The following is a 25,402-nucleotide window of genomic DNA, read 5'->3' on the forward strand; positions in this document are numbered from 1 at the left end:
TTGACATGCATCATCATTTCCTTTATCTGATGAAGACATATTTCAAATAAGAATCTTGCCATCAAGAATCAAAGTCTTTATCAACTAAACTCAAAAAATATCGTGTTAGGACAAAAATTTAAATCCTTATTCCATACACCATTACTACGCTAAAGAGAATACCACAGAGCAGAAACAGTATCTTTTTATGAAACTTATTCAGTCAACTATCCATTCTTTGAAGAAAAAAAATATGATTATGTAAACATAAGCTAGTAAGTGAATTTGTAGCAAATGCAAAGGGAAAAGGGGGAAGAAAATCACCTTATCAAAGTATCGGATGACATTATAGACAAAGACCTCTAACGACCAGTTTGAAACTAGAACTCCAATTTGAGCCATTGTTTGTAATACACACAGGTGTTTGGTGATATAACACCCTCAGGTGTGCACTCGCTTATCCGTGGACACATTCCACAAGGAATCGATGATAAGTGACCAACACTGGGACCTTGTCTACCTCTCGAGCGCCTATAGCAAATCTTTCCAGATTGAACCATAGAGAATTCAGCTACTCCAGTGCTATTTAATTCCTCGATCTCCTTGTCCAAAGCCAATGCCCGAACGATCTCCAGTACCTGCTGCATGGTACATTCCACCTTCATTATTCGTGAGGCCGCAATGCACTTATGGATATCTTCAATAGTTGCAATCCTAAGGTCTTCAATATGCTTCAAGCACATCATCCTCAAAATATTAATGAACTCCGTATCAAGGCTTCCATCTGAGTACCATGAACCCCCAGATACTTCCTTCGATGGTTCAAACTCTACAGCCATGAAGGTTTTTCTTGACTTATTGTGAACATTAACAACATCTTTTATGAGGTTCTTGCTCTGGAGCGATTTGAGAGCCTTGGTAACAATAATATTCTGGATGCCGGCTTCTCTTTTTATGTCAGCTATCCAAATCCCCATGTTCTTTCTGCTTTTGATCAGTTCGTAGAGAATCCGCTCGCTTTCGGGTAGAGCAGGAGGTTGAGTTTGTGAGTCAGGTTGTCGCCTCTTTTGCGGTGTCATCGGAGGGCGACTCATTGTGACTGTCACAAGTTTAAAAAACAGAACAAAACACAATAAGCAGAAGAAATAATTGCTATCAAAGACTAAAAACGGCAAGGTGAGACGGGCGGGGGGGGCGGCTCTACAGGAGAGAAGCAGAGAGCGGGGGCAGAGGAAGCTAGCGGCGGGCTGATAACAGCAGAGTCCCGGGGGGAGGAAGGGAAGGAGGAGGGACGGACGGCTGCTGGAAACGAGAAAGAGAGAAAGCGACAGCGAGAGGGAAGGAATAGGAAGGGGCACCGCCGGGAGGGGAAGGGAGAGGAAGAAGTACCGTTCACGAGAGAAGAGACACAGCCGTAGTGGGGAGGGTTTGGGGTTTGTTTTTTGTTAAGGGTTGGGGGTTTGTTTTTTGTTAAGGGTTGGGGTTTAGTTAGTTCAGGCCCGAACCCGGTCCAGTCTGACCGATTGAACCGTCCACGCTTGGGCTCAGGCGCGCCTGGACCGCGACCAAATGAATCGCTGGTCCGAAGGACGTGTGATTTAGAGGAAGAGGAAAGGAGGAGGTCATATATGCATTTTATAAAATGGTGGGATTGTGGGATTAGGCAATTTTAATGTTTGTTGTGATGGCCATATAATATGTTGGACAAAACAATAGTGAATACCAAAAATTTTGGTCCCTTTGATCATTGACAACAATTGAAAATGGTTTGTATGTGAGTTTAGGTATACATAAACACATATCAACCTATAAGTACAAGTAAATAATTATTATTAATTATGCAATATTAAATATAAAAAAGATAAAGATTTATTAGAAATTATTAGAAACGAATGAATTACTATCGAGTTGATTTGCAATATCCCTTACAATGGAGATAAATGACAAAAAATCTGCCAAATAGTTGGGAGATTGCATCTAGCAATTTGTTGTTTACCTGTGTGCATTTCATGCTTTCGATTCTTTTTCTTAATGCTGTCTAATTCATACACAATGATCGTTTCTTGCACTATAAAATCTTCATAGATAATGGAGATAACTTTTTGCTTTTTCAAATTTGATACAAATAAAAAGCTCTTGAGGTTAGCACTTGGAGCCACATCTTCTCCTCTCCCAAACAACATATTTAATCTTGCATTTCATTGTTATCACAGGCTACAAGTTGATATCAGACACACCCTTGAGAAACTGTTCAATCAAGAGGTTAACCTGATCAGGTTTTTCCAGTTGCAATGCATGGCCAGCATCTTTGAGTACCTCCAACCTTGATTTCTTTCCCAGATGTCTGTTTTATGAGAAAAAGAATGCTCAAGTGGCTGCCATGATACATAACTATATCAAAGAAAAATGAAAAAACAATTGAATGCAAGACCAATCTCAGCAAGTTTGGCACCAACCCAACAAATTAACAGATCTTCTGTGGTTGAATACTTAAGTCGGACACAGATGATGATAAGTGTAACTGCTGAATCATAAGACCTTTTTTTGTGAAGAAAGAACATAACCGATGCTTGTTCATGAAGTATAGAAGAGTAGCTAAGTGGCTTCAAAACTAATTTTGTGCAAAGGCTTAACCATGCTTAACTCTATCCCATCACTATGGATCTAATATGTGAAAAAATATATTGAAACGATTTGAAATATAAAACAGATGTATATTCACTAAAACATTATAAATAGGCTTTCAAAAATCCACTCTAATCATTAATAATATCTCCAAACACTTATGTAAATAGTTAAGGAAAAACTCAATCGATTAAGATACACGTTTTACTAATATTCATCAGCCAAAAGACATAGACATATTTCACAACATAAATATTGACAAAGAAACAATCGTGCAAAGATTTTAATATGTCTACTATCATAATAATTGCTTGAGGAACATATACTTGCAAGCATAAGTTCATTGTGCCCTGAGTGATGAAATAGCCATTGATACAAGAATGTTGTATGACTTGTTATTGGACTGAAAGAGAACCTAAAGTACAGTTGCTCTTCTTTTTTCACCTTCCTTTGAGGAAAAAAAAATTGTGACATCTCATTTGCAATTAGGTAATTTCAGGTTTAATAATGATATCAACAGCTAAAAATTTTGTAGCAAGGTTGGTGATATTTTAATCGAGCTTTTATGGTTATAAAAATTTTGTATGAGTTTAAAAGAAATCTTGCCTATGCTAATTTATGCATAAAGGAAATACATAACAGTACTGAGAACAGTGAGTACCTGTGTAATTGATGAGCAAGTGGGAGAGGAAAAATATCATCTTTGTCACCCCATAGTATAAGAGTGTCCTAGTAAGAAAATAAAATCACCATCACAATACATCTCAAAACTAAAAATGAAGGTACTTTTTTAAACAGTGTATTCAAAAGCTGATTTGATGTATTAACTTGGTAAAATCAGTATTATTGATCAGTAGCCAAATCTGAATGCTCACGATACTAAGAAGTGACAGCAGTTCCCCTAATTGTAGAGAGTTTGGCATATAGTTCCCCTCGTTTCTGTGAAATGTTTTGATTGACAAAATTGATCCAAGAGCATGGGATATATTCATTAAATGCAAACATGATCTTGCTAAATTTGTTAGATGAACATGAAGCATCAATGCATAATATAATGTCTATATTGGTGTTAAACTTTGGCTGTTTCATTATCTTATTTACCTGATTAAGAACAGGAATTGGGTCCAGGTCAATTCCCTTTTCTAAAAGTTTTTTCAGCAGTTCCGACCTCTCCATCCGTTGATTCCTATACATCACCTGCAGCACATACAGAAGATGAATCAGACCTCCAAAAGAACATGAACCACTTTTATTTACTGAGGATCAGAATTGACATGGTTAAGCTTAAGCCGGTAGACAAACACTCACCCACTCATGTGTAGAATAATAGATTGACCCGAACCCAACACATAATTCTTTTTTCTACAGTGATGCTCTTAGAAACTGAACTGACATGGACAAGGAAAGCACGAGGATGAGCTTAACTTCCTGTACCTTACTAACATCACTAAAGCTAGTACTAAAGCTGTTACTTGGTGACCTAACAAAACTTGAATGCCGATAGCAACGTGCTTTTGTTTAATCTAATTTTTCCGATAGCGACAACAACAGTACAAGCCACAACGTACAAATTATATAATACATGATGCTGAGAGTAGTTTGCTTTCCTTAATGCTGATTGCTACGTGTACTGGCCACCACAACCATATCTAAGGATGAGTGAATCTGATTGAAATGGGATCTCGATCCAACGACTAAGATCGACCATACACCCATCAAACATTTATGCTTGTGGTCGTATCAGGCTCACCAGCATGGGTGTTGGGGAGATGTCGCATGCACTTATTATTGTATTGTCTATGATGATAAGTTCTCACGTCGAATAGACAGACCCATTGAAATTAATAAGCAGAAGGAAGATAGTCATAAAACAATCTTGACTTTGCCAACTTCGTCAAGTCACCTTAATCATCCACGCATAAGAGTCCATCATAAGTGTCAATAACAAAGTCAAACAACTTAACTAGTTTTCCGAGACTATATTTCCTGCGGAATGAACAATGCTGCAAGCAAAACCAAACCGAGGAAGAACTTCAACAGACAAACAATGTGACAGACGTGCCGGTCACTGATAACGTGGAAAACCTTCTTTGTGATCCATGTGGCCGGTGGCCTGCCTACTTTGATCCTAAATGCACCGGAAGAGTAATCCAGAAATCTGAACTTGTTCTACCCCTGTTGACGTCATTGCACCGCGTCAACTAAATAACAGGGGAGTAGAACGGGGTACACACATCATGAGGGAAACACCCGTACCTGTGGCCTGCAATGGGGACGGAGCACAACGAAGATTGCCGCGCTCTTCCAATGGATCGTGATGGAATTTGATACTGTGAAATATCTTCAACTTATAACGTGTGGAGTCGAAATACTACGGAAATCTGTGTCATGACCAATCTTCTGCGTAACAACCATCCCTACCAAGACCATGGAGACGCCCGAAGAACACGTGCAACATACTCGACTCGTGATTGTTCTTCGCGTTAATCGTTCCGCCAAGGATTCTCGACCCTCTGATCCCTAACGAATTCCTAACAACGACGCTTCATTCGCCTCATACTACTATCGGTAAAGATAATCCCGTACGATACTTTTCCTACTGTACCGGCCCATACCGGCCTCGTGATTGGGTTCTTATGTAGGGGGACCCACTGCGACAAGTCCACGATCCTACGGCTTGCGTGTACTTCTACAACGGTCGTATAGCCTTGTGATTTGATGTCTCCTCGTGACACAAGTAGTGGGCCCACCACGACACAATACATGCATGTGAGACGAGGGTAAAGGGCGTTTATTTTGTGGGAGTAGAGATAACGATAAAAGAAGCAGTGGTAAGGTTACCGACCTCGATGAAATCTTGGAGCAAGAAAGCGGGGATCCACTTGGGGTGGCGGTACTTGGATCGGCGGAGGAGGTTCATCAGGTCCTCCGCGTTCTGGGGCAGGAGGAGCTCGCAGACGTCCCTCTCCTCCTTCGCCGCAAAATCCCTCAGCTGCTCCGGCGTCAAGCAGATCCCGGCGGTGAGGATCGCCACCCGCTCCACGGCCCCCGCCGCCGGCCCCTCCGCCATCCGGAAAGCCACGAACCCGCCGTAGCTGATCCCCACCACGGAGTACCGGGCGACGCCGAGCCGCTGCATTGCCTCGGCGATGCACGACGCCTGGTAGCCCAAGGACCGGTCGCGGCTAGCGGATCGGGAGTTGCCGAAGAAGACCAAGTCGGGAATGTAGAGGTCGAAGGATCGGGAGAGGGGCCCGATCTGGCCTTCCCACTGCCACCTGGAGTTGCCGCCGAAGCCGTGAACGAGGACGAGGGCCGGCTTTCTGGGGTGGCCACGGGCTGGGGCGGGAACCCAGAGATGGACGCAGGAGTGGCCGAGGTCGAGGGTGACGGGGCGTAGACCACGGAAGAGGAAGGCGAGGTGGAGGACGGAATCCCACAGGGCGACCAAGGAGAGGAGGCGCCAGGGGGCCGACTGGTAGAGGACTGAGAGAATGGCGAGGGCGAGGAGGCGTAGCCGGTGGCGAAGCGATCTCGGTGACTCCATTTAGATCCCTGGGCTTAGGGTTAGGGTTTGGGGCCGGCCAGTGACAGAAGGGAGGAGGGGCTGGAGGCCGTCGTGCCAGTTTTGCGGAGATCATATACAAGTGTACATATATAGAGAGAGACGAGAGAGAGGAGGGTGTTTATGATGAACCGCGGGGCAGCCTAAGCGGAACGCTCATTTCCGTTCGATACTCTTACATTAAATGTACTCTGACTTTTAGACAAGGTTTGATAAAGAAAAAAGAATGGGGGAGTATTTGGTATTATAATTTATTATAATAATTAAGTAAAAGATATTTAATCCAAAGAAAAATAAAAGAACTATGATTTTAGCTCTATTTGCAACAACATCAAGTGGCATACAAGGGAGAAATATAGTATATTATAACTAAGAGAAAGAAAGAAACATGAAATGAACTTAAAAAGTCAACAAAATGGTGAGCTTTGACATTTCTCTATCATCTGGATGATGAACGTTAAAATCATGAAAACAGTTGACTACTTAGCACGGTAACAAAAAGCGATTAGTGATCATATATGATCGATTAGATCTAAGATCGATCCTCGATTGGAGTTGCAAAGATGACGATGATGTAGAGCATGAATTGAGTCCTCCTTAGAAGGAGAGAGAGAGAGAGAGAGAAGAGAAGGAGGAGGAAACCTTTGACCATTCATCGATAAGAAAGGATCATCATCCCAACTCGATACGCTCAAGTTGACTAAATCAACATCGAAAGGTGAAAGTGAAGGGGAATGAAGAAAGGAGAACTCTGTTATTATATATATGTATATGTATAAAAGGTCAAATAATATATAATAGAAAAACTAATTCAAATATCATACATGAATCTTAAGATAACATGCAGATGAAAAATATTTTCTTACGATAAAATATAAAAATAAAATAAAATATCCTAAATTCATATACTTATATAATTCTCGCACATCGTATCTATGAAAGTAATTTTATTAATATACGGATCATAAAAATATTACTATCTGATGACGATACATTCGAATTTTGTTTAATATATATTGCTTGATGTATCCTAATTTAAGAACTAATAAGGATGTGAGATTACATTATAATAATAACATAAGACTCTCTTTTGAATATGATCATATACTCCTAATGCTTTATCCTCATGTGGGTTGCATTTATGGAGCCTATAATATATGAATTACAATGAATATTCTGTACAAGAAAATTCAACGGACTCTTTGTATTTCAAGATTAAGCAAATTAATTGGTTAGATTGATTTAAAAATAATAGAACTAATAAAAAAGAATAAATCTTCATTTTAAAAACAAAAAAGTAAAATAAAAAAGAAAAGGAAGATTTAATAAGATGCAATTGACCATACAATTAATTGCCAAAAGATAATGCAGCACAATATTAAGACAATTAATGGCATCCCATTGCCAACTGACATGATAAAACTGGCACACCCATTCAACTCATCAACCACAAGAACAGATGTGCACTGCACTTATCATCCCTCAAGAATAACAACAGGCGCAATAACACCACAAAATGGAAGAGAAAACATGTAAGAGGAAAGCTTAGAGCAAAAGCACCCCAACAAAAGTCATTTTTTGAACTTTCTAATTCCTCTGTATCACTAAAGGAAACATAACACATATATACATACATACACATCGAAGCAATTTGATATGCCACAGGGCAAAACATCTAATAGTAGAGCACCTTTTGAGTCGATTTGTTTGTTTTAGATCAATTCCCTTCGGCATCTAAAACAAAATAAAATTTGTTTTCCAATTTGATTGATGAGAAAACTTGTTCACTTTGATCGATTTTCTACACCTATTTGCGTAAGCAAAGGAAGCTTTACCAATTAAGTATTCACCAATAATCACATGACAACGACTTAATCTCTATTGATTCTTGCACTTGTAGAAAATCTTAATATTAAATTAGGTTTTCAAGAATCATGTTTAGGAGATCATTGGCTGCAACGTTGGGATCAGATCTTCACAGATCATCGTAAGTAGTTATTCTAAGCATTATTTTGTAAGCTTGTACCGATATAAAGCCGCTATGGTCATTTATCGTTTGATGTACATGTTTGCTAGTAAAAGAACAGAGTTCTCGAAAATGTTGAAACTTCTTATTAATAACATTAATAAACACTTCCTTCAAGTCGTGTATGTGCACGTCTTTAATTGTTCAAATATATGGATTCTTTTCTTAATTTGTTCTTTTGGTTCATCTTCTATTACAAGCATTTTCAAGTCTAATTTGATATTATGATGAGTAAATTTGGAGATGCTAAATCCACTTATCTAATAGGAATATAAACCTCGGTGTAAAAGTATCTAGAACTATATCAAGAGCTTAGACAGAACTAGAAAATGTTTTTGTTAGGACATGGGATGCAGGTGTAAGCATAAAAATTATCATTATATTATTATATAAATATTTTAATATTAAAAATTAAAATCAAATATTGATAGAATAAATTTATAATATGTACATTTCGATGTTCGTTCAGAAATTCTTTATTTGATTTATAAACACAACGTCATAAGATCCAAAAGTTATAGTAATATCAACCCGTAAGAAGAATTAGACTCGTTTTCTCATTTCTTCTCATTCTTTGTGCAATCACTTTGAGCAATAGATTAATGACTAAGAGAAATGAGAGAATATTTATAATCTTTCAGTAACATTAGTAACATTATGTGACTTAAGGAGATAATTGAAAGATCTATAACCTTTTAATAATATCATATATTATGTTGATTCCATAAGATATCCTGTCTATTTATAAGCGAGATAAGTAATTAGGAGAATTCCTCCTATCAAGATCATCTTCTAAGGAATACTAATTTAATTAGATTTTATTTTTATTAGTCGATGACTATAATAAAAATTCAATCATATCCATAATATATTTTACATAATTAAATAGGATCATATAATTTAACATTCTCCTATTTGGCACATTAATTAGTAAAATACAAAACAGTCTAAAATCAAAATAAATCAAATAAAATTTATTTAAAAATAAATTTATCCAAGTAGATTATAAAATTTTAAAAATTATTTATAAACACATGAATTTAAAAAATAAGTGAATAAGTCCAATAAATATAATAATACTATCAATATTATAATTCCTTGTACTACAATACTATTAATCTTTTCTAATATAATCTAAAATGACCCCTATAATTTATCTTATCAAAAAATTTATAATACATATCTTTCGATGTCATTTAGAATATTTTAGTAATATCACGTGACTAAGAGAGATGAGAGAATATCTATAATTTCTCAATAACATTCAATAACATTATATACCGAGTTCCAAAATATGCTATCTATTTATCAAGGAGAGCATAATGTATAGAATAAATAATTAAAAAAAAATTCTATAAAGAACATCTCCTAAAGAATTTTATTTTAATTAGACTTTTTTATTAATTAATAATCATAATTATATAATTTAACAATTGGCTTTATTTGGAACTGAGTCTTAGTTGGACCATGCTCTATCCTAAAACATCTCATTTGTAAAAGAAGTATCTTTTAACTACGTTACTAAAAAAAAAATATAATATCAAATAGGCTCCTTTTTTTAATCAAACCACGTCCAGAGTCGATGTGCATTTAACTTAACAGTATGGATCACATACGATGGTTATTTTAAATTGTATCGGTCGTTATCTCAATATATCGCCATAAGTCGCTTACGCTGCCCCGCGGTTCATCATAAACACCCTCCTACGTGTATATATCACGACTCGCTGAAACTTGGCATGACCGCCACCCCTCTCGCCGGTCTCCCGCCCCTCCGCCCATTTCGTATTTGGCCGGCCCCAAACCCTAGCCCAAACCAAGCCCCGGGGATCTCAATGGAGTCGTCGAGATCCCTCCTCCACCTGCTACGCCTTTTCGGTCGCGCCCTCCTTTCACTCCTCCGTCATCTCGCTGCCCCCTGGCGACTGCTCTCCTTAGTCACCTTGCACGAGTTCTTCCTCCACCTCACCTTCCTCTTCTGTGGCCTTCGCCCCTTCACGCTTCACCTCGACGAAGCCTGCGTTCATCTCTGGGCGCCCGCCCCCGGCCGCCGCCGCCTCAACAGGCACGCCCTCGTCCTCGTTCACGGCTTCGGGGGCAACTCCAAGTGGCAGTGGAACCATCAAATCGGGGCCCTCTCCCGCTCCTTCGACCTCTACATCCCCGACTTGGTCTTCTTCGGGAGCTCCCGATCCGCCGGTCCCGACCGGTCCGTGGGCTTCCAGGCGTCGTGCATCGCCGAGGCAATGCGGAGGCTCGGCGTCGCCCGGTACTCCGTGGTGGGGATCAGCTACGGTGGTTTTGTGGCGTTCCGGATGGCGGAGGGGCCGGCGGCAGGGGCCGTGCAGCGGGTGGCGATCCTCGCGTCCGGGGTCTGCGCGACGCCTTTGCAGCTGAGGGATCTTACGACGAAGGAGGGGAGGGACGTGTGCGAGCTCCTCTTGCCCCAAAAGGCGGAAGACCTGATGACGCTCATCCGCCGATCCATGTACCGCCACCCCCAGTGGATCCCCGCCTTCTGGCTCCAAGATTTCATCGAGGTCGGTAACCTTACCACAGCTTCTTTTATCATTATCGGGCTCCACAAAACAATCTCCGTTTACCCTGGTCTCACATGCATGTCTTGTGTTGTGATGGACCCACTATGTGTGCCACGTGGAACGTCTAATCACAGGGTATGTTCTTGAGCGTATACAGTAGTATAAGCGAGTGTCTTGGTGTTGTCGCTATGGGTCTCCATACGAGATCCCCAATGACGAGGCGGGTAACGGCGAGTACGGTAGAAAAGGCACTTCATTGGATAATTTTTACCCCTAGTAAGGCGAATCAACCGCAATCGGGTATTCCTTCGGGATCATCGGGTGGAAAATCTTTAGCCGGACGATTAACGCGAAGAACACGTTACGAATTGAGTTGATTGTACGTGTTCTTCAGGCATCGCCTTCATCACATTGGATGGTTGTTAGGAGGAGATTGGTCGGGGCACAAATTTACTTTGTGCTTTTTCTTGCTTTACGATCTCTTTTTCATCTTATTTTGGATGGGATCAAGATACATGATTATTTATGATCTTTTATCGCCTAAGCTCTTCTCGTTTTTTATACAGATTTAGCGTATCAGACTCCATCCCGATTTATATTTATCGGAAAAGCCAGGCCGCAGTGAGACCTGCTCCGTCCCCACTGCTGCCTCCAATCACGAGGTACGGGGATTGTCCTCGTGATATTGATCGAGTGGATGATGGTGTGTGCCCAAGGGCAATCCCATTCCGAATCAACCTTGAAAAGTCATCCGGTGTGATGGCACTTTTCATAGTGGTCCACGCGTGTGGATCTGATGCTATACGTATACTTCAAAGTTTAAAGTATATATCAGGTGACCGAATGGACATGTTTTGATCTGTGTAATAATACACAAATCGATCAATCCGGATGTCTGAACAGAGATCACTGTTTGTTTAGTTGATATGGTGGTATGGGCAAATAGGGTAGGAGTAGGAGTAGTTGGGTTTAGATTTCTGGGTTATTCTTCAGGTGCATTTAGGATGAAGGCAGGCAGGTCACATGGATCACAAAGAAGTTTATACACGTTGTCAGTGCCCGGCACGTCTGTCTTATTGCATGTCCCGCCGGCAGACATCCCCTACCCCCTCCTGGGCCTTGCATACAAGGAATCTTTTAAGACTTCACTGAAGCTCCTCGGTTTGGCTTTGCTTGCGGCATGGGATCTTAGTAGATTTCAAGTAGCTTGCTTGCCAAAGCATTGTTCGTTCTTCCATGGCTTTGTTCTCTGCTTATAACTTTTCTTTTCTCCGTGTGTTAGATATTTCAGAGAGTACCTAGAAAATTGATAATCTCGGGAGGAAATATAGTCTCGAAAAACTAGTTAAGTTGTTTGACTTTGTGATTGACAGTTATGATGGACTCATGCATGTGCACTTAAGGTGACTTGACGAAGTTGGCAAGGTTCAAGATATTTTTCTTATTACCTTCCTTATGCGTATTAACTTCAATGCATTTATGCGTATTAAATGTTTGACGGGTCCATGGTCGATCTTAGGCATCGGGTAATAATCAGCACTCAAGGAAAATTAGAATAAAGGAAGCAAACTCCTATTAACATTAGCATTATTGTTGGGGCATTGCAGCTTCTTGTTTTTATTGTTGCTGTTGTAATTGGTATCAGCATTCAATGTTCGTTGGTTGACAAGGCAACAGTGTATTTAGTGGCTTTAGTGAGGTTAGCAAAGTAAACCAAGTCAAGTATATTGTTGTAATTGTAATATATCTCAGGTTCAAATTTGATGTAAGTTCACCCTTCTACTTTCATTGTCCCTATCAGCTCAGTTTCTGAGTGCTCACTGTAGAGAAATGAATGCTCACTGTCCCTATCAGTTTGGGTTCTCAGTGCATCACTGTAGAAAAAAGAATTGTGTTGGGTTGGGTCTATCTACTAGTCTTTACGTGCGAGGGTGAATGTTTGTCTAGGCTTATGCTTAATCATGTTAATTTTGATCCTCGGTGGCTCATGTTCTTATGGATAGGATTCATCATTTCGAGTATCGGATTCATCTCAGAGATTTATCGGTATGGTACGTATTAGTCTATACCAGTATATCGACATACAGTATGCCACGGTGTGCCGACAAGGACTCGGGCAAGCTGCATTTCGATGACAAGTCGGATCAGTATATACCGCTTGTACATTATCAACTTGAGCAGTACAGTAAACCTGGCTTGTAGAGGCCTAATCCATCTTTTGTATGTGCTGCAGGTGATATATGAGAAGCAAAGGAAAGAGAGGACAGAACTGCTGAAAAGACTTCTTGAAAAGGGGATTGACTTGGACCCAATTCCTGTTCTTGATCAGGTAAATAAGCTAATGAAGCTGCCAAAGTTTAACACCAATGTAGACATTAGATTATTGTGAATTCAAAAACATTTTTTTGGCAGGAAATGATGCTCTCAGGTTTCATGGTCGTCTAACAAATTTAGCAAGATCATGTTTGTATTTCATGAATTTAATTTATGTCTTGCTCTTGGATCAATTTAGACATTACGCATAAATTAGGGGAACTAAATGCCAAACTCTCTGCAGTTAGGGAAACTGCGTTGCTGGACCTGTATGTCACTTCTTAGTATTATGAGCATTCAGATTTGGCTACTGATCAATAATACTGATTTTAACAACTTCATACATCGAATCAACTTTTGATTTGAAATTTGAGAGGAGAAATATGACGGATGTACTGACTAAAATATGTATGCATCATTGGTCATACTCGAAAAGAAAAAGATAAGGAGAAATATCTAGGTCATGTATCAAACACCAATTAAGGTGGAAAAAGGTGGCTAAAACTGCTACAACCCTACTGTAGCTCTAAAACAATTGGCACCTAACACCATCAGCATAGTTTATGAATTACCTTCATTTTTAGCTTGGAGATGTATGATCATGGTGATTTTGTTTTCTTTCTAGGACACTCTTATACTATGGGGTGACAAAGATGATATTTTTCCGCTCTCATTTGCTCATCAATTACACAGGTACTCACTGTTCTCAGTACTGTTATCTATTTCTTTTATGCATAAATTAGGATAGCAGGATTTCTTTCAAACTCATACAAACACAAAGTACATTGATTTTGGTAAATATCACCAATCATTCTCGATAAAGATTTTAGCTGTTGATATCATTATTAAACCTGAATTACCTAATTGCAACTGAGATTGCACCATTTTTTATTTCTCAAAAGAAGTGGTTCTTTTTCATTCAAATAACAAGTCATACAATATTCTTGTATCAATGGCTTTGACATCACATAGAAAAATATGAACTTATGCTTGTTGGTATTTGTTCCTCAAGCAATTATTACAATAGTAAACATATCAAATTCTTTGCATGATTGTCTCATTTCCGATGTTGTTAAATATGTCTACCTCTTCTGGCTGATCAACTTTAGTAACATTTCTGTTTCTTAATTGATTGATTTTTTTTTCCTTTTAACTATTAACATAGTGGTTTGCAGATGTTAAATGAGTATACTATATTTTCCAAAGCCTGCTTATAATGCTTAGTGAATATACATCTATTTTATATTTTAAATTATTCCAACATATTTTTTAATCGACGTCAATGCCTATTATATCCATAGTGATGGGATAGAGTAAAGCTTGAATAAGACTTTGCACAAAAATATTTTTGAAGCCACTTAGCTACTACTCTTCTTACTAATACTTCATGAACAAGTATTGCTTATGTTCTGTCTCCACAAAAAAGTTCTATGATTTGGGAATTGCACTTATCATCATCTGTGTCCATCTCAAGTCTTTAACCATGGGAGATCTGTTAATTAGTTGGGTTTCTGACAAACTTGCTGAGATAGGTCTAGCATCCATATATATATTTTATTTACATTTTATTTGATATAATTATGTATTATGGCAGCCACATAAGTATTCTTTTTCTCACAAAACAGACATCTGGGAGAGAAGTCAAGGTTGGAGGTACTCACAGATGCTGGTCATGCATTGCAATTGGAAAAACCTGACGAGGTTAACTACCTGATTGAAAAGTTTATTAAGGGTGTGGCTGGTATCAACTTATCGTAGCCTATGATAACAATGAAACGTAAGATTATGTATGGTGCTCGGGAAGGGAGAAGATGTGCACCCTCAAGAACTTCGAATGTCAAAAGGATAAAAAAAAGAAGCTTGTCTCCAGTTGTTTGTGTTAAGATTTCATAATACAATAAATAATCATTGTGTATGAGATGGGCAGCATTAAGAACAAGAATAAAAAGCATGAAATGCAACATGTATATAACAATATCTAGCTGTAATCTCCCAATAATTAGGGTCAGGCTATATTTTGATTTTTTTTATTGTCATTTAACTCCATTGGAAGTGATATTGTAAATCAATTTGATAGTAATTCTACCTTTTCTTATGTCTGTTTCCATTTGATCTCACATAATTAATAATAATTATTTACTTATATTTATGGGTCAATATATCTTATCACTAATATATAGTATACCTAAACTCATGTACCAACCGTATTTCAATTGTATACCTATTCGGCAAATAAGACTCCCATTAACTTTATATAAATTGCTTGCCGATTTCAGCTTCCGACAAAATATATATAGAAAAAAATCACTTTATATAGTATTACCATTGGTTTAATATATATATATATATATATATATATATATATATATATATATATATATATATATATATATATATATATATCATTTAGATGTTTTACTCTGTCATCTTCGAAGCTGATATGATATGTCTAGGAAACGTTGTCCAGTAAACACCAAAAAGGAAAAAAATCATATCAAGTGGATTTAGAAATTTTCACTTGGTTGTGATGTATAAAGGGTGAAGAAGGGGACAAAAAAAAACTTAGTGGTATTTAAGGCGTTATATATATATATATATATATATATATATATTGTGTGTGTGTATAATGTTAATCATAATTAGTAGCCCTTCAATCCAAGGAATCATCTCCGCTGCTCCTCGGCCATCAGCTTCGCCTTTGTCCGAGGAAAACGTCCATCTTCCGGCCACCGTCGAGGCTCCTTTCCTCTAGGGTTGGTAGCTCCCGGCTGCTTCCGTGTGCGCTTTCGCAACTTATTGAAGTTTAAATGCTATATTTTTTCTCTCTATTTCTCTTTGGAATATTGGGATTGGGTGGAATATTAGTTGCACACCAGTTATCTGTTGAATTGACTATTTGATGTTTAGTCCATTTTTTTTTTCTTACTTTGTTTATGTTAATATTTCGCTCTGAGTTTAGTGCCATTGAAGTAACAGTGGCGACAATTTTGGATTAATAGATATGATTCTTAATATGTCTCTGGTGTAACTCTCGTTTGAAAATTTGTTAATATTCAAATTTATCTCATTCTATCATTTCTTTATTTGTCTCTCAATTCACATTTGGAGATGAAGGGAATTTTAGTGAGGGTTGCTGAATGAATTGTTTTGTTCAAACTTGTTTATGTCAAAGCTAAAACCTCTTCATTGTACTGTATTTAATTTGAGAAATCAGTACTAAACCATGACTTTATCTTAGATTATGATTAGGATCTAAAAATGTTGCCCAAGGTTTTCAAATGAGTTTTATGTTGTTTTATCGCAATTCAGTGTACAAGATGGTTTTTCAATTATCTTTTGTTTTTTGTAAGAGATGTCGATACTTTTTAAAAGTTGCAAATTTGCAAATTTATGATGACCATGTACTCTGATCAATTGTGAGTTATAAACTTCAAGTTGATACAAGGATTACTGCATACTTATGCTTACCTTGTAATATGGTCATAATATAACGTTGAATGTTCTATATTTAAAGTAGCCAAACTCCATTAACACATCATTCAATGGATAAAAATCAGACCCTTAATTATATTATTAAATAACAAGTTTATGTGTTATTCCTATAGCAACTCAACATTTATAAATACTAAATGCACTTATGATATGTCTCTTCTTTATTTCTAGCAACTGAACATCTACACAGTAAAACTATGAGACTTCTGTGATTAATCTTTACTCCTGTTTTTGTGTTTTTTGTGTATGCTTTATAAAATATAAAGTGTCTATTGTCAACTTAGATTGTGTCTGAATTGTGTTGGACTTCAAATTAGACCCTTAATTAGGTAAACCTTCTCAATGCCAGTCTAATCCAAATTCTGAAAGGCCCAACCCCAATGGCTGGCTTTTTGCAGCCTGTTCCTTCAGGGCTTTTCAGCAGAGTTTTAAATAGCATATTTATCATTATAAATTCTAATGTAGCATCTATGTGTCACTCCAAAGGTTAAGAACCCGTGTTATGTCATGGATGTTAATATCCATCGAAAAACTTAGGTTAGCAATTATTAACCAATTAACTTAGTTGTTTGAGTTAAACAAGTATGTAAACACCCAACATTCATCCAGAAAGTTTAGTTGAATCACTTTTAATCATCATTAATATTAATGCATTCGAGTTAAATATCTAAAGTACTCCTAGTACTTTAAAAATGACAATGAGCTTTTGATGGATTTTAGTATAAATTAGAGTTTTAAGTAATGGTTAACTTATAGTTAATTTGTAAGTTTTAGAATTAGGAGAGATTTATGCTATACTTAAAATCATTGAGTTTTAAAGGAATATATGTAATTTTGCCTTCAATTATGAAGCTCAAATCAAGCAAAGGAATAAAGAGAGGTTGGTCCCTGAGCCAACTTTTGATAAAAATTTCGAATCCCAGGGAAGATGGATTAGATTCCCCAGAGGATTTCCTCGGGAACCCAAGTCAACCAGTTTCAATCCAATACATCATCCAGCTTAGATTTGTACGGACGTTAGCTTTTGTTGCTGCAGTGAAATCTAGCAGCAGCTCTTCCCATAGCCTATGTAGGATGGCTTTACTCCAAGACACAGATGCATCAGAGTAGCAGCACGTTTCCCAAGTCAAGTCATTGTTTATTGTTTCTATGCATGTATCTTTCTCTTATCTGGTCTGCCCTGATCTGACTCACGTCCTGCACCTCGACAAACAATCTTGTCCCAATGGTTCCATGCTACAAAGCAGATATTTCACCTTAGAATATATTGGCAGTGTTCATGTATTCAGAGGTGTACACGTATCTATTAAGAATTGATCTACTCACAAACATAGCTACAATAAAATTGATTGTCATAAACAATTTCCAAGATTAGTTGCAATATTTCTCTAAAGTATTTAAAGTCCTTCATTCTCTTTTGATTGTAATATTTCTTACTGCTTCTTACACTACTGTAATGATTAATTTTGTCTATCTAGTTGTTGCATTCATACAATATCTTTAGGCATACCCTTTTCGTCTCATTTTATTCCTGTATGTAAATGTTATTTTCATTAAAAAGGTGTTGATATGGAAGATATATTTATTTGATAGAGAATCCGACATTAAAAACTTGACTCGGATTGGAATACAGAAGCCAAAAAGATAGGAGAAAAAAGAGTGCATAGCGAAAATATATTAAACTTCTGGAAGATCGATCGACCGATCTCTCTATTCAGGATTAGAATCAGGTGTGGTCAGTACTAATTAATAATTTGATCTTGATTGGCTAAATCAACATGAGAATTGCATGTTATTTAGAACGTGAGTTCCCCGAAGTCTGTTTGCTGCGGTGAGACATCACAGTTCTGTGGAAGTTCATGTCAGACATATGTGTAGATCTTGTGAACATATGCCTCTGTTTGGACTCTTGTTTACTTGTTAGTGGATGTAGACATATACGTGATCTTTTGGACTGAGAGTGGAGAGGTGTCAAGCACTTCGCTTTGAGAAAAAGTAGACAGGACCTGTCAACTCAAAGAAAAAGTCCAGGTTTTCGTATACCAACCGAGGCCAGTGTTATCCTTTGGACATATGGGTGTTCATAGTATCACCAACAGAAATGGACAAGCAACATGGCAGAATTGGGCGGGCGGGGGAGGGAGTACGAGAGATATAACTGGTTCCCAATGGTCTTGGTGTCTCGTTACTCCCACAGCGTGACATGAACCGACAACAAAGCTCCTCCTCTGGGGGGGGATGAAACCAAGGGGGAACACCTCCTGTTGACTTCACAACCTTCTTGGACGAAACCATTGTAATTGTTTTATATATATATATGAGCCATTATAACCATTTCAGAGGATTTCTATATAGATTCGGTTTGGAGGGTGAGATCGATTCGACTCAAATCATACAAGACTGGTTAATGTTTTTGCCCATTTTACTTTTTGTTCATGAAAAAAGCTGCTACTGTAGGATGGATGTCATGTGACAATGATTGATTGATATATCCATTTTAATGATCTCTTGATGTACTCTCAAATCTGATGGCTTAAATTGTTGTTAAGAATAATAAAAAGCATGATCAGAGGAATGGACAAGTTCAATATCAGGAGGTGAAGAATGGTTTCTTTCGTGTTTTTTTGGAGCTGTTTCACGCCTGCTCTTCTTGTCGGCAACAGTATCGAGACTCATTTAATGTTGGTGTGGTTGAGTCGGCATATGAAATAGCTTACATCTAACTTTCTGGATTTCGCTGCATGGTACTGCACTTACCCGAACACATCAAAATGATGCTACAAAGGCAGAGTTTATGGGAAGGTGATATACTTTAGATACATTCTGGTTGAGTCGAGTTCAGTCCTTGTTTATTCGTTCGATTTTGGAGGAGGTGATGGGTAAAATACATATGGCTGATGGTCAAACTTGATGCATCATAGCGCAGTCAGGTGCTCGTAGAAGTAACAACTGTGTGCCCGGAAACCTATATCAGATGCTACAGTACATGTGAATGGTTCGATGTTGGTACGTACTCGGTGCTATAGGATCGAACTTGTCGATGCTTTCAATAAGAGGTACGTGCCATCTTGTTCTTGGAGATAGGCGTGCTCGCCCTTCAAGAGTCAGGTTTATAATTCTTGAATACGTGGGTTGGCAGTCGATGCAGAGAGAGAGAGAGATGTATCTGGTTCCCTCCTGAGGGGCGTATCTACGATGGGAATCATGGAACGAGACCCAAGGACAAGAAAAGCATAGCGCAGGGACGTAGACGTAGAGGAACAGTGAGGAAAGAGAGAGACTGTAGCCTTCTCTCTCTAGCTGATGTTTTGTATTTTATTGCTATTCTGTCGACACATAAATAAATACTCCAGGCAGAAGGCCAAGCCCATGACGCTGCTGGTTTTAACCTTCCCACCACCTCGTTCTTGGGTTTCCGACGGGAAGGAGGCAAGGCTAAGGGCGTTGGAGTCTGAGCAGCCGATGAGAGTGTGTGATCTCCGTAGTTCTCGTCATCGTTGCTTTTCTCGGTGTCTGTGATGGAGATGAGGAGCTGGCTTGGCTTCTCTTTGTCCTCCAGCAGGGGGGAGAGCTCCTGCTGCCGTGAAGAGGATGAGTTTGGAGGTGTGGGAGAGGGTGGTGGTGGTGATAGAGATGAAGTGGGGTTTCTGCCGTCTGATGCCTCCGTCTGCCTCATGGAACCACCTTTGAGGGCTTCTACTTGTGCTTCAGGTATCCCTTCTCCTGTGGGGTTTCATTTGTCATCACCAACCCCGGTTTCCTAATGTCGGTACCTTTTTTGTACCATCAAGATATTTTTTTTTCATTCTTTCTTTATCTTCTTGTGATTGTTTTTGTGTTGAAGTGAGTCCTGTTTGTTCTCAGAGATAATACAGATAGCATGCTCATATTTTTCTATTTTACTCAGCTTAAACTCTTTAGGGAAAACTTTATGGGTTTATGTCGTCAGATAGGTTTTAGATTACTTTTCTTGGCTTCTCGGTTTCTTGTATTGTTGCTGATATGGTTCTGTATATATGGTTATGTGGATTTTTTCCTCTTTCTGAAGCTGCAACTTTTCCATGATATATAGCATTTCTTTAACGGTAGCTAAGCAATCGGTACTGCAATCTTCTTTTTAATCTATCGAACTACATAGATTAATATGTTTTTGTATGTCAATATAAATGGTTATCTAAGTTGTCATCAACCTCTTGAGTCCTAGTTTGGTGTTTTTTCCTTAAAGAGTGTAGTTTTCTCCAATTTCCAGCTTTCTTGTCATCCTACCTCTTCAAACTACCCTCTGATATTTCTGTTCCTTTGGTTTTTGATCGAAGATATGTTGAAAGCTAAGCAATGTACATGCTAACTTTTCCACCACCTCTTATGCTTAATATTGTCTTTAGAAAATGCTCCTCTTTTTCATTTGGAAGAGGGATCTTTAGAAATGTTATTGTTGGACCTGTGTCATGGATTTCAAATACTATTCTTCCGGTTCCCAATCTTTAGCATTTCTTCTTGTTTTATCGAGCATGTATCCTTCTCTCTAGCCTTTTAGATGAACAAATGTCCCTTCAGAAATTTATGATGCATAATTGATGCATTCATGTAGACTGGAGACACAGTGCAATTGCCACCACCACCAGCTGCTCCAATCCTGAAGAGCAAGGTCCAAAGTTTGAGGATTTCTTGGGTGGCTACTCTGAGAACCTCAATGAAGAGAATCAAAACCTGCACCAACCTATTTACCACTTCCATGACATGTATTACCACAGCTCTGTTGGCCCTGGAATTAATGTCAACATGCCCCCCTCCTTCAGTCCTGCGGAGGGAGGAACAGGGGAAGATATCCAAGTCCCATACCACCATATACATTCCTTCCACCACAATCACTTATTTCAGGATCCCAATGCCATCAAGCCTCCTTTCTTCATGACTGATCCTAACCAAAACTTTACCGCAAGTGCTATCTACAATTTAGGAATGGATGGTTCAACCTCTATTTCCGGCATGAAATCATGGCTCCGACAAAACCAGCATATTCCGGAGAAGCAACCGGTCGAAGCATATGAGTGTAACATCCAATCGTTGAGCCTCTCAATGGGTCCTGTGTCACAATCTGTGCCTCTCAAAATTGTTCCGATGGCTTCTCCACTAGAGGCTGCTGATGATCCCAAGTGCTTAAATGCTGAATCAGCAGATAGAGAACCAGTTCCTCGCAAGTCGATCGAAACCTTCGGGCAAAGAACCTCACAGTACAGGGGAGTGACAAGGTGGGTCTCCCAGAAAACGTTATTTGTCTTCCTCCACCCTTACGACCAGTTGCATGCATTGCTAGTATGTCTTTCGTTATGGATGCTGTAGGCATAGATGGACCGGAAGATATGAAGCCCACCTCTGGGATAACAGCTGTAGGAAGGAAGGACAGAAAAGAAAAGGAAGGCAAGGTAGAGTACTCCTAGTTTTCTGTAAAATCATCCAGTTAGAAAAGGTTTATTTTTGCTATTTTCTTTGGGAACTCACTGACATTTCCTTTGTTGATATCCTTTTGATCGATTGATCCTCCTTCAACCTAGCAGTATATTTAGGTAAGGGAAGATAGTCTAAATGATTTTAGTGTTTGGTTGAGTTATTTATCATGCACTGTATTGATTGAAGTTTCTGATGCTGCTGATGTTAAGGGGGTTATGATAAGGAAGAGAAGGCTGCAAGAGCATATGATTTGGCTGCGCTTAAATACTGGGGACCAACAACTCATACAAATTTTCCAGTAAGAGAAATCTTTGGTTTCTTTCTGTCTACTTTATTACATCCTAGATATCTCTTGCTCCATTGTTTTACCTTCTTTGTTTCCCTTGTCACACTATTTCTCACAGCTGAGCAGCTACCAGAAGGATCTGGAAGAGATGAAGGACATGACTAGACAAGAATTTGTAGCCAATTTACGAAGGTTTAATGACATCCTGTGAAATTATGGACTAGGCTACAACGTACAATTTTTATTGCTTTGACTTAGATGAATTCACTCATCGACTTCTGATCATGTTTTCCGTTTGTTTCCTTTCAGAAAGAGCAGTGGGTTTTCAAGAGGGGCATCTGTTTACAGAGGGGTGACAAGGTCTTGCAAAACCCAATTTTAGCTTTTATCATCACTGGAGTCCCGTGCTATCATAAATCCCAAGATTTCTCTCTACATTTCATTTTCTTTTTGGTTTTTTTTTGGATCTAGGCACCACCAGCATGGTAGATGGCAAGCTAGAATTGGCAGAGTGGCCGGAAACAAGGACTTGTACCTTGGCACATTCAGTAAGTTCCTCTACAAGCATGCAATTCCCACGAATCGTCCGAAGTCTTAGTTTTGTTCTCTGTGTTACTATCTGTCTATACCTTACTGGCACCCTGAGTTTTGTTATGGCACATAAGCGGCACTTCTAACATGGTTGTTACTCGTGAATCCTGATAGTAGTTACCTGCAGGCACACAAGAGGAAGCTGCAGAAGCCTACGATATTGCAGCAATCAAGTTCCGGGGCCTGAATGCAGTGACAAACTTTGACATGAGCAAGTACGATGTGAAACACATTTGCTCAAGCTCCCATCTCTTCGGAGGTGATCTTGGGAAAAGATCACCAAAGTCTACACCCACAGCTTCGGCGTCAGCTAACATGAACCAACCAACTTCTCTCGTCGTCGCAAACTCCGAAGATTTTTCCAACATGCTATCTAATTCCAAGTCTGATAGTACTTCAAACAGAGTACCTGCCGATGCTGTATCTTTGATTTCATCTTCAATAACCAATCCAAACCTTTGGACGGAAAGCCAGGGAGCGGAAGGAACCATAATTCCTACCACAGCATGCATGGGGACGTTTCTCAGGCATTCTTTTGCCCTTCTGCAGTGAGGTGAGTGTGGGGATAGCAGCAGTGGAGCATGAACTGGATGGTGCATGGCAGCAGCTCAGATGAGAGATATACGGGCAGTGAATGAGCTTCCAAATCTTTTTACCAGTTGAATGATTTGAAGAAAAGCTTAAATATGCTTCCAATTATGTATCGTCAACTTTCAGAGATTGATGGCAGCAATTTTGCAGTTGTAGCTCAGCTGTGTATGTCTACTTGTATGACTCTTTTGTTGGCATTTGATTGCTGAAGCTGCTAATAATACATGCTCTTAAGAGAAATTATCGGTTGCAATCTATTAGGTACCTTTTCGACGGTAACAGCAATCAAAACATCTTGTATTGTTTCATTCTTCTGCGAGTCCTCGGCTTGTTTGCATACTGGTGTAGTAGCAAAAGCTTGTGCCACACCATCAATGTAGATATAGAAAGTACATTTGACGACACCCATTATCCGACATGTGAACATGCATGCAATATCTGCCATCTCTCTCTTCGATGTATTGACTTGTTTCTCGTAAAATCCACACACGTTTTCTGGGTGTTGACTTTTGTATTTACATGGAAAAGCTGCAGATTCTGAGGGTAATACGGGATCAAGTCCACTTATTCTCATCGTAGGCAGCCTGTGATTGTGTGGAGACCGTGAAACTTACACTGTGCTTACAGATTAATTGGACATTTATATAAATAAAACTAGGTAACACTACAGTCACATCGGCCATCCCAATTAAATGTTTCCTCGTATAACATGGCTGAAGCATGAAAGGGTCTCCGGGTAATTGTAGACATGGCTGCATGTATATTGCGAGAACTCCATGCCACTCGTTTACAGCCGTTCTGACTCGTTCCGAGACATTCTTGTATAAACTATATTGATTTTATTGCAGAAGGAAACGTGTTTTATTGCATGCATAGAGTTCAGCATCTAATTAAGATCACAAGTCTTTCCATCGATTCATCTCCATCATTCGTTGGGGTTACCAGCAGCATCATCATCATCATAATCATCCACATAATCATCAACATCATCCATAAAAAGCGTTAACGCCAAGGATCTGAAAATACCGCTCCATCCGCCACCCCGGTTGGCCCGTCTCCCTCGAGCCGGCTGAGGTCGCACCAAGGAGCACAGTGGGTGCAGGTCGAAGCCGCAGGTGCGGCACTGGTAGACCATCCCGCCCACGTGAACCCCGCACACGTCGCACAGGCGGGCGGTACCCGGGCGAGCGTGCAAGGTGAGGAGATGCTGCGGGTGCATGTGGAAGGAGATGGTCGAGGGGCACCTGGCGCAGTGCTCGTGCAGCTCGAAGTTGCAGCGGTCACACCGGTAGCGGAGGCCATCGCCCATGATCCTGCAACCACTGCAGACGAAGGATGCTTCATGGTACTGGTAGACCAAGGGATGATCAGGGTGCAGGAAATGGGTTACATGGCGTGGACTCTCCTCCATGGCTCTCTCTCTCTCTCTCTCTCTCAGCTTTCTTTGAGCTTCTCTCTTCTCAAGAGCTAGCTTACTTATATAGACATTTGGAGGAGAGGATACTCTCATATCATTAATGATTGAAAGAGTGAGATTAAATGTATTAGTTTTGACCCATATTTTAATAATTTAAAATTTTAAGTTAATTTAATTTCTGACTACAAATTATGTACCTAAAAACATTTATATTTCTAAATTTCAAATATATATAATGTCTCATTTACACTCATCATGATCTTCTTTTCTTGATAGTCATTTGTATAGGTACCAAGTAAGGTTAATCATCTAAACCCTAAATATATAATGGAAACAGTTCTCAAGGGTTGTATGGTTTCAATATTACCCATGACTTTATGTATAAGAGGTCTTTGTGAAAAGTATATGTAGTCATATCTAAATCTTTTCTTGAATTAATGCCGACATGCAACAAACACAAACCACATGATCTTTCGTTCGCTTAAAGATATTTTGGAGAATCATGATGTCATCCCGATCTATGTGA

General features: G+C 39.1%; 5 protein-coding genes across 6 annotated transcripts; 2 read left to right on the forward strand and 3 right to left on the reverse strand.

Moving 5' to 3' along the window:
• Positions 1–264: 264 nt before the first annotated feature.
• Positions 265–1,418, reverse strand: LOC103987686 (uncharacterized). Of its 2 annotated transcripts, none has more exons than XM_009406065.3 (2): positions 1,369–1,418; positions 265–1,078 (listed from the first exon to the last, which is right to left on the reverse strand). In XM_009406065.3, the coding sequence occupies exon 2, from the start codon at positions 1,071–1,073 to the stop codon at positions 360–362; it is 714 nt and encodes a 237-aa protein (XP_009404340.2). In that variant the 5' UTR covers positions 1,074–1,078; positions 1,369–1,418; the 3' UTR covers positions 265–359. The 2 variants fall into 2 exon arrangements, with proteins under 2 accessions (XP_009404340.2, XP_018684305.2); XM_018828760.2 differs by lacking the exon at positions 1,369–1,418 and adding an exon at positions 1,184–1,362.
• A 594-nt stretch (positions 1,419–2,012) lies between these two features.
• Positions 2,013–6,245, reverse strand: LOC135617737 (uncharacterized). Its single transcript, XM_065118310.1, has 4 exons — positions 5,450–6,245; positions 3,706–3,801; positions 3,266–3,333; positions 2,013–2,323 (listed from the first exon to the last, which is right to left on the reverse strand). Exons 1-4 carry the CDS (start codon positions 6,149–6,151, stop codon positions 2,194–2,196), a joined length of 996 nt encoding a protein of 331 aa, XP_064974382.1. The 5' UTR covers positions 6,152–6,245; the 3' UTR covers positions 2,013–2,193.
• Positions 6,246–9,946: 3,701 nt separating this feature from the next.
• On the forward strand, positions 9,947–14,963 carry LOC135680058 (uncharacterized). The gene is made up of 4 exons (XM_065194049.1): positions 9,947–10,735; positions 12,969–13,064; positions 13,674–13,741; positions 14,674–14,963. Exons 1-4 carry the CDS (start codon positions 10,031–10,033, stop codon positions 14,804–14,806), a joined length of 1,002 nt encoding a protein of 333 aa, XP_065050121.1. The 5' UTR covers positions 9,947–10,030; the 3' UTR covers positions 14,807–14,963.
• Positions 14,964–19,227: 4,264 nt separating this feature from the next.
• On the forward strand, positions 19,228–23,693 carry LOC103987669 (AP2-like ethylene-responsive transcription factor AIL1). The gene is made up of 9 exons (XM_009406042.3): positions 19,228–20,251; positions 21,132–21,792; positions 21,884–21,966; positions 22,099–22,107; positions 22,201–22,289; positions 22,396–22,469; positions 22,587–22,637; positions 22,749–22,825; positions 22,996–23,693. Exons 1-9 carry the CDS (start codon positions 20,059–20,061, stop codon positions 23,418–23,420), a joined length of 1,662 nt encoding a protein of 553 aa, XP_009404317.2. The 5' UTR covers positions 19,228–20,058; the 3' UTR covers positions 23,421–23,693.
• Positions 23,694–24,384: 691 nt separating this feature from the next.
• On the reverse strand, positions 24,385–24,870 carry LOC103989633 (protein VACUOLELESS GAMETOPHYTES-like). The gene has a single exon (XM_009408545.3). The coding sequence runs from the start codon at positions 24,868–24,870 to the stop codon at positions 24,385–24,387; it is 486 nt and encodes a 161-aa protein (XP_009406820.2).
• Positions 24,871–25,402: the final 532 nt, after the last annotated feature.

This window comes from Musa acuminata, chromosome BXJ1-1 (genome assembly GCF_036884655.1).
Source record: "Musa acuminata AAA Group cultivar baxijiao chromosome BXJ1-1, Cavendish_Baxijiao_AAA, whole genome shotgun sequence".
NCBI lineage: Eukaryota > Viridiplantae > Streptophyta > Magnoliopsida > Zingiberales > Musaceae > Musa > Musa acuminata.